This window comes from Scatophagus argus, chromosome 8, assembly GCF_020382885.2.
Source record: "Scatophagus argus isolate fScaArg1 chromosome 8, fScaArg1.pri, whole genome shotgun sequence".
Taxonomy (NCBI): domain Eukaryota; kingdom Metazoa; phylum Chordata; class Actinopteri; family Scatophagidae; genus Scatophagus; species Scatophagus argus.
The window spans coordinates 1,295,434-1,305,275 of record NC_058500.1 but is presented as its reverse complement, the minus strand read 5'-3'; the positions used below and the strand labels follow the sequence as shown (position 1 = coordinate 1,305,275).

Genomic DNA, 9,842 nt, shown 5'->3' with positions numbered 1-9,842 from the left:
ACAAAAATTATTTAACAAGCAGCTTTTTGTGTGTCTGGCTTTCCGTAGTATGTTTGATTCCTACACGCCTGTCAGACTGTTGCTAAAAATTTGTTGGAAATCGAATAACTGATAACTGGGCAGTGAAATGTACACACACACACACACACACACCAAAACAATAGAAACTGAATGTGAGAAAACGAGAGCTCAGTTACTAAACACACACACACTGTGGACGCCTCAGTTTCTGCCTGACTTCATATACAGTGTGTTTGGATCAGACAAGTCAGGCATGAAGCAGAGAGCCTGCACAAAACGACAGAGAGACCCTGACGGAGAGAGAGAGAGAGAGAGAGAGAGAGAGAGCAGAGTGATGGTGGTCAGTTAGTGAGTCATGAATAATTGAATGTGCTTAATGGGAGGAGATATAAAAGCTGAAACCGTAGAGACCAGAGGGTTAGCCTTTTCCTTTGTGTGTGTGAGTGTGTGTGTTTTCATTGTCATAGTGCAGTACACTATAGGGACGAAAGTATTGGGTCACCAGGGGGAATTTTGCTGTACCGATTTTGTTGTTCTGGTGTAACCAGTTCTTTATGTACAGGTAAGAAAGCCAAATCAATCAATGTCTGTTCTAAATACACTATATAGACAAAAGTATTGGGACAGCTGCCCTTCACACCAACAGGGACTTTAATGACGTCTCATTGTAAACACACAGACAGCTTTGCAGCTCTAACAGCTTCCACTCTTCTGTGAAGGCTTTCCACAACATGTTGGAGTGTTTCTGTGGGAATTTGTGCCCATTCATGCAGTAGAGCATTTGTGAGGTCACACACTGATGTTGGACCAAAAGGCCTGGCTCACAATCTCCGTTCCAGTTCCTCCCAAAGGTGTTGGATGGGGTTGAGGTCAGGACTCTGTGTGGGCCAGTCAAGTTCTTCCACACCAAACTCATCCAACCATGTCTTTATGGAGCTTTGCTTTGTGCACTGGGGCACAGTCATGCTGGAATAGAAAAGGGCCTTCAACAAACTGTGGCCACAAAGTTGGAAGCATAGCATTGTCCAAAATGTCTTGGTGTGCTGAAGCATTAAGATTTCCCTTCACTGGGAGTCAGGGGCCCAAACCCTGAGGAACAGCCCCATACCACACCTGAATTTGTCCCAATTCAGTGTCCCAATACTTTTGTCTGTAGGGTGAATCTCAAGCTGAAACCTTCTCTAAAGCAGTAGCCATACATACTAGTGGCTTAGAGCATATATTTCAGGCAGTGAGGGACTGAGAAATCCTGGAACATCAGTAAATGTCTTATTCTTAGCGATGTGACCTGCTTCAGATGCTTCAGTGTTTTTTGAAACCGTACAGTTCACTTATCAACATCAGCTTGGTGAGTTAGTGATTAACTCTTTCCAGAGAATCATATAAAACTGTCTTAAATGTTAATCTGATGGCTGCTATTGGTGTTAAGGGTCAACTGCCACCAACAACGATCATTAAAAGTATCAGTAAATATTGTTTCAAAAATTGCGTTGGAAAAAGTGGATTGCCCACACAACAAACATAACAACTGTGACAGTGGTGATCCACATCACAGGAATCACTTTCAGAACGAGCCTGTCAGAATCCATCCCTGTAGTGCTCAAAATATTAGTTTCTAGCTCTTTACCATAAGCTAATTGACGGAATTCAGGAAACAGTTTTTAGATTTTCTGCTCTCATCACTCAATGTTCGCTATTGAGGTGTACAACTTATTAAAAGCTTATGGGCTAATGTAACATTATGATGGGGTCTCTGAAGTTCATTTTGTCCTCACTGATGTCCTCTTTCATGATTGTCAGGATGCCAATAAATCAATGCCGGAGCTACTCTCACCCTTGACGAATTTTGTGGTTTTCATTCTGTATCTCTGTGCAACACACAGTAGTAACAGGTCAGAAATATCCATTTAGATCCATATCTGTTTATTCAGGCCCAAGTCCCCGTGATTTAGACATAACCTACGTGTGTGCCATTCTGCTTACTCTCTGGCCTCTCCATCTTCCTACCAAGTCCGTCTGCTCTGTCTCACAGACCTTGAGGTGTTTGGACCTGTTTCTGAGGTGTTTCTGACCTGTTTGCATCCGTCTGTGACCAGCACTGCCGATGGGCATCTGTACACTAGAGATAAGCAGTTGGCCGTAGTGTCACTGACCTCGCATGCAAACACTACAGGCTCGCTAAATGTGAACAGACTTTGAGGAACTAGACCTATAGAAGGAAAATTACTTCACAATACGCTACTCCTGGTGTACTTGATTTGATGTCTCGGCACATTACATTGAACTGCCAGCTCTGCACAGTACATTTCATTTCAACTTCAGCAGTTTCAGCTCAATACAAGTGGCAAGTTTGCTGAGTTTCACAAGCTCACTTAGCGTTAAGTCTAATAAGGAAACAAAACAAACTCACAAAATGTCAGGTCCTGATGCCTAACTCTCACTTCCCCACCACCTCAGTCAGCTGTAGGGTCAGTGCCTCCATTGCTAATGTTAGCTGTAGCTACAACCAAAGATAACCACAGGAAACAGTGAAGTGAGCAGCAGCTGGTGGTTACTTTTGTGATATGCAGCCTGACAGATTTTTGGAAATACCTCTAAATTCTTGCCTTGTATTAGTTGTATCTTTAATATTTTGTGACATAGATGTGGTAATTTCTAGCTGTGGCCTGGATGGTGGCTATAGAGCAACTTCAAGAGCAAAAAATGAAAGAAAGCCAGTAGAAATGGAAGAAAAGTGAGACTAAATGTTCGGGGAAAAGGATGTCACATCACCAGCTATGGATGGCATCCTGATTTGGACAAACAGGGCAAGATTTTCAGTTTCCCACCAGAAGAACATTCCACCGATACGGTGATACGCACAGAACAGCAGCACAGGACCGAACTGGTGGAGATAGGCCGAAGATCTTAAACTGAGTGACGAAAAGAGAAAGTGGAAAGAAAGACCTAAAGAGGAGGACTAAGACAGAGGGAGATAGTGATTGAGTGTAGGAGGAGAGGCTGATGGTGTGTGATGATTTTTCTTGTCTCTGATGGCTTAGACAGAGCATGTCATTGGTATTTATGGGCTGAGAGACCTCGCACTCCTAGCAACCACAGAGAAAAAGGGGAAATGAAAGGGATGGGGATGAGAAGGTAACAGCCATATGGAAAGTTAGAACTTCACAGAGGAAAACTAAAACCCAAATAAAGAAAGGAAGGGAGCAGGGAAAGGATGAAGAGAAAGAGAAAAAATAAAAACAGGATGATGAAGAAACAGGTGAAAAAATCTAATTAAAAACAGAAAAGTAAGGGAAAGATGAAAAAGACAGATAAGGGAAGAAAAGAAAGTGGTGTCTCTCCAAAAAACATTGTGAAAGAGTTTCTCTTGACTTTGCCTCTCGTGTTTTACAACCTGCTATCTTCTCATCTGCCCTGTCTGTCTTTTCTTCTTTTTCATGTAACGGATGGATGACATGAAGGAGGACTTGAGTGTGCCATGTGGGGGATGATAATGAATCCCAGAGGCCTCACTGTATCCAGGAAGAAGACAAACATCTGACATGACGTTCAGCCTGTGTGTATCACTTCCTCTGACAGACCGACTGCAGGTTGACAGTCGTGCAGGTGAACCCATGGACCAGGAAGAGTTGAACCTCTCTGCTCTCAGAAGATGATCTTCAACGGACATTGATGATTTCTCGACGTTTGATTCCAGGCTGCTTTGTTGATGGAGAGGATCTGAACTGAATACTCTCTTTTCTTTCCCAGAAAACTCTCCAGGCTTTTTTGACTGGGAGAATTACCAAAACATTTCTGACCCAGGATTTTATTATGGTGCCCACCAGGGAAGCCTGTGGTTAGTCATCTTGTTTGGGAGCTCTTACGTGGTCACGTAGACTTCATTGCACATGGAAAGATCACTTGTATTGGATGCTGGGAAGAAAAATATTCCTTGTTCCACTTGTGCTGGACAATCCGAAGTCTTTAAACAATGATCATGTGCAATACCTTTGACACAGAGGGACAAACAAAGTCTCTGTCAGCTGGGGTCTCCTCACCTGCTTCTTTGAAACCGATGTTCTGAGCCTCTGCATGGAGTGCAAAGAGTGGATACAACTGACTCACTGACCAACAGAAGAACAGTCCTTTGTAGGGGACAGGTCAATCTCTTTCTCTATATTTGTCCTGTTTTTAAGTGTCATGGGTTTGAATCCCAACAGAAACACCTGACTGAACCAGGGAATGGTCAACGACTCAATAAACCTCTTTGATTGGAGCCAGCAAGAACAAAGTCCACCTTGATCTTGAAATCAGAGCTCAGAGAAGAAAAAGTCCTCTCCCCCCCACTTACCTCTGGTGGGGGGGAGGGTGAAGGGTAGTATAGTTTTTAGAGTGTAGGTTCAGGGCATTAGGGTATAGTTTTGTAGTTATTTAGACATTAGGTTTTAGGCTGTAGACGAGACCCAATAGTTTTAGCTTAGTAGTGATTGGGTCCAAGTAGTGATTAGTCAGTCCTGCTAGTTTTAGCCTTTGGCCTGCTCATTTGTCATCACTCTACCCACCCCAGTGATAGCAAATACTCACTGAGGTAGCCTTTGGCTCTGCACCAGCTGTAGCTGTGATTCAGACAGGAGTTTAGCATTTAGTCTCAGTGTTAGCTAGCGGTGTTCATCCTGGGTCTGTCCAACCACAACAGCCAACAGCATTCAAGCTCTCAAGGAATTTAGCATCGGTTAACCTCAGTCACTGTTGTTTAGCCTGAGGTAGGTCTGTGTGCTGACAGTCAAACCAGCTAGGCATGGATGCTAATCAAGGTCCAGGCCAGGGCAGCCCTGAAAGCCCTAACAGGGCTGTGGAGTACCTCCTTGAACTCAACAACATCATCGAGAGCCAGCAGAAGCTTCTAGAAACGCAGCGTCGCCGTATCGAGGAGCTGGAGGTCCAGCTGGACCGGCTCAGCCAGGAGAACAAGGACCTGCGTTTGGATCGGCAACCCGTTGCTCCTCCTCCACCTGCTCCTCCTCCTGAGCCACCCCTCCCTCCACCTCCTCCGCCGCCTCCACCAACTCAGACCACATCAACAACCATTTCTACCAAGAATCACCACCACCACCACAACAGCCAACACCAAGCTCCTCCCCAGCCTCCCACCTCTATCCCCCTCCACCAAAGCCACTACCAACACCAGCATCAGCAGCAGCACCACCACCACCACTCCTCCACCCACCACTCCTACAACAGCACCAACAGTACCAATGTGACCGCTATTCCGGTTCCTCCTCCTTCTTCGGCTTCAACCTCACCCTCTATCTTGGTCCCGACACCAATTCCAGCTCCGACGTCCTCCTCCTCGTCCTCTGCTCCGCCTCCCCCTCCACCGATCCCACCCAGAGATCAGCCACGGGCCCACAACCGGCTGAACCGAGTGCCCTCCACCAGCACTGGCACCAACACCAACTTTGTGGAGAAAGAGAAGGAGAGGCTTGAGCGCCTGCACCGAGCCAATGCTTCAAACAACCACCACGCCCACACCCTCCACCATCACAAATCGTAAGTTACAGTTTAAGGTGTCCTTAGTACAACTAAAGCCAAAGGTTACATGAGAGGATGGCAAAACTGATCTCAGCAGTGGACAGAAAGGTAAAAATCTACCTTTTAAATGCAGACTGGCTACTTTTTACTGAAAACCAGCTTAAATTTTTGAGTTTCTATTTCAGAATTTCAGGTTAAAAAAACTGTCTCATAAATGTTTGGATGTTAGTTTTATTTTAAGAAACAAATGACACTGGATGCCATATTGAAGACAGTTCAGCTGATCTGTTTCACAGCAGTGAAATCACTTAGAACATTCAAGTACTTTGTAATTTCTAATACTGTATGTAACAACAATTCTAACCCTTGATTGTGACTGCTGAAGAAAATTAATGTGAATATGGCATCCTTTTCTGAACTTGGCTGCGAGTCTGTTTTGCCAAAACTTGTGTTGAGCTTTGACTTTGAACGCTACTAACTTTGCAGCTTCTCTCGTGCAGGTTTTGTGCAAACCTAGAAATATGTGCCCACATGCTAAATTTGACCTGGAAACATCTTTTTGCTGGATTCACTGGCAAAGAAATGCAAGCCACAGATTTTAAGGCAAAGCTGTTTTGCTAATTTTCTGTAAAGCGTTTGGACTCGAGCAAATGGGAGAGGTGATGTTAAACTTCAACACTGAAGTGTGTCTTCCTCCAACAGAGAGGGGGCGGCTGCTGTGCGTTCTTTCTGTACCGAGACAAAGTGATCGTTGGGTTTGCAAGGCTGATGAATATTCATTCACATCAGTTAATAGGGCTACAGAGCAGAAGGTCGTAGTGGGAATTTCTACATTGCAGGAGAGCAGGAGTGCATGAGAATCCAGAGAGGGACGAAATGAGTGACTACAGCATCTCTGGCACTGATAATTGGTGGAGCAAAGACTGAACAGTGTTATGTAATAGATATTTCTGCTAGCGGTAGGATTGGATGTTCATGCTGAGACCATAAAGAAGACACGCTGCTCTTTCTGTAAAACGTTGTTTGTTGTTCCGCTTACGAGGCAGCTCAGTATCTTCTTATTTTGTCGTAATTTTGTTGTACTGAATAAATTTTCAGTCAGAACTCTGTTGCCTGGCAACCCTATCTGAGAAGCATCATATCAGGAAGTGTTGAGATCGACGGCCGTCTGGAGCAGTAACTGGAAACACTGAACTGCTCATATCATAGCGATTGCTGTTGCTATGCAACTGTAGAAAACTTTCTTGAAGGACAACACTCTTGCAAACAGCTGAAAAGGTTTTAACCTCACTTGGTGTTCTTAGCGCTCAAGGCTTTGCTAAGTTTTCACCGCTGCTGGAAACAGAGAGCCCTGCCTCCTGTTCACTGCAAGCATCCAGAGTGAAAGAAAAGAGGCCTCCTGATGGACCCGCAGAAATGAAAACCGGGGGAAATGCAGTGATGGCTCATGGAGACAGATTCAATAGTACTGTTACTTTGTCTTATAAACTCTCATACGTGCAGGCTGAAGTAAGTGACTGTTCAGAAGTACAGGGAGTGTGACTCAGACCTTCAGGTCTGGGCTCACCTCAGATTTCTTGAGGCATCAGAGTACAGGGAAAAAAAACACCTCCAAGGCCTGAGTCATGTGATGTTCAGGTACAGCTGATATCATGAGGAAAGGCTGACCGCAGGCTTGCAAATGATGTAACAGGAGAACAGCAATGAAGTCGGACAGCAGTGAAGATAACTCTGATTGGTTACGAAATCGGCTGCTTGCTGCCTCTTCGGCGACCGAGTGTGATCCAATAAATCCCACACTGCACTGGGGCAGATTATGGCATGGAGGCATGACAGCATGTTGCAGAGGTGCCCACACAGGCTTCTGAGTGAGTTCGTACAAGGCGTGATGCAGCAAAATGCAGAACAGCCTCACACAGATTTATGTTGCAGCACCTCCGGCTGAAGCAGTAAACAGTTCAAACATTTCATGAGGAGGAGCACAGAACTGCATGCAGGAACTCTCTGTGCGTGAGAACTCTGTAGCGGGCTGCACCAACACGAGTGCTGCCTTCAGGGTTTCTAACCAAGGCTAGTTTGGAACCCACATATCAACATGAGCATGTTGGATGTGTTAGTGCAGAATATTGACTTTCCTATGAATGCGACACGATCGCATACACACGACAGTATTTACATCCCACTGCGGTGGTTTTCACTCTCAAGTGTTTCATCCAGTGTTTCCACTTTTTCATTAAATGTGTTCAGATCAGTTTGTCCTTTTATTTCATTTCATTTAAAATGGGCATGTAGATCAAAAGCAGCATTTAAAGGTTCCCCTCAGCAAATAGAAACCTGAGGTTCATACATTCAGGTCATATTCGCCCCAGTAGTCTCAGCGGGTAGCTAGCAGCCCGTTAGCCTGTAGGGCTGTCACTGATGATTATTTTTATTATTGATTAATCTTTTAGCCTTTAAATTGTCAAGTCATGGTGACACAGACTCATCACAGTTAGTCAGAGCCCAAAATCACTCTGAACTCCCAGTTGGTCGTCACAGCTCAGACGATACGAGCACATGTGAGTGCAGCCTTCATTAGTCATCAGGGCCGCGAGACTCGATTGATCCAGCAGGGGAAGACTGATGGAGGACAGTTCTGGTAATGGACGGAGAGAGCGATGCTCCTCTGCAGTGTGGGCTTTGAGTCAGAGGAGTCAGAGCTGTAGGATCCACATGGATGAAGAGAGGAAAGAAACAAGCAGGCCAAGGGAGTGTTTGTGATCTGCATAACACACAGTTAACCTCTTAATCCCTGTCCTTCTGTCTCTGTCTCTCTGTCTGTCTGTCCCTTCTGTCTCTCTGACCACATTGTTGTAAACAGCAGCTGATGTCTCGTTCTCTGTGTGCTGATGATGGTAACAGGAGTGTAAATGAGCTCGGTCAGCAGCACTGCTGCACCAGGTGCGTGTGTGCATCACTGTGTGTGTGTGTGTGTGTGTGTGTGTGTGTGTGTGTGGTTTTACTCCATTAGCTCAGTGTCCTGGAAACAGAGTCCTGCCAATGTGGACACTCAGCCTCAGTGTCCTCAGTGCGTTGGAAACAAAAGTCTCTGTCTGTAGTTTACTGTTCATTTGCAGCATGTTGTGTGTGAGTGTGTGTGCGTGTTAGCTAAAAGTCATGACTCAGTAGTTTATTGGAGGTCGATTTAAAGCACCTCATCAGCGCTGACTGTTTCCTGAGCTGAACATGTTTCCACCAGCAAACCGCACCAATTAACCAGCTGAGGTCAGGCGGGAGGTCGAGCAAAGACGAGCGCTCGCGTCTTTTTAATGAGGTCAGTTCACACAAGCTGCTGCATGTGTAAGCACACACTCAAATCTGTGGCGGCTTCAGTCTTATTTTGGTGTTTCTAAGTTCAGCTTATCAGCGTCTGACTGACTTCAAGCTGAGGCAGCACAGTATGGAAACTCACAATCGACACAACCGAAGACATCACGACGCCGTGTGGCATCCCGGGACTCCTTCAGTGTTCACTGGTGATTTAGTTTCCTGCTCGATCATGACGTTTCAGCCCCTTTCTAGACGATGAAATAAATAATAAAACCAAACTGATCAGAAACAAACATCAGCGTGATAAGAATTACCAAAAATCACAGACACCAACAGAAACCACTACGTAATATATAATACTGTATTTTTTGTTGCTTGTTACTTTATATATAAAATGATATGATGCAGTACAGTCTACCCAACATGACATAACAGCGAGGAAAGTGAGAGTCTTCAGTGATACTTGAAGTACATTTTGCTTGTAATGGAGTACTTTTAGACCATGGTATTTCTACTTTCACATAATTAAAGTATTTCTTCCACCACTGGTACTCGATACACATTGTAGGTGCGATTAAACATGTCAAGATCAACATGTTAGAACCTATCAGGGCCACAGGTCAGCTTTTTATCAATCATTCATTGACCTGTTTTAATCCAGGCGTCAGTCCAGCAGTGACTCACCATGTAACACATAAAGGTGAGTAGCAGTAGGATGATGGGCGTCCATCTTGGATTCGGTCTGATCATCTGAAAGCGTAAACCGTCTCCAGCAGGACTCGGACTGTGGCTTTCAGGGGACTCGAGTGCCCCTTGGCTGCCCTGTAGCCTCCTCCAGCTTCAGTGAGACATCTTCAGCACTTATTTTCTCTACCAACTCGGTCAGTCAGACAATCAGTTAAAATAATTAAATTAGAAAATAATTACGTCATCTCAGTCCAGTGTGAGTCACAAAAACTCAAAATGTCTGAGTAACACTTGTCCCCTCCAGCCCACCG

General features: G+C 45.0%; 1 protein-coding gene across 2 annotated transcripts in view; it reads left to right on the top strand.

Annotated features, from left to right (window-relative positions):
• Positions 1–4,776: 4,776 nt before the first annotated feature.
• LOC124063021 (IQ motif and SEC7 domain-containing protein 1-like) overlaps positions 4,777–9,842 on the top strand; it is a 90,888-nt gene continuing 85,822 nt past the window's right edge. For both annotated transcript variants that reach the window (XM_046396218.1, XM_046396220.1), the window contains exon 1: positions 4,777–5,553. In XM_046396218.1, the coding sequence (XP_046252174.1) occupies positions 4,802–5,553 (752 nt within the window). In that variant the 5' untranslated portion in view covers positions 4,777–4,801. The remainder of the gene's footprint in view (positions 5,554–9,842) is intronic.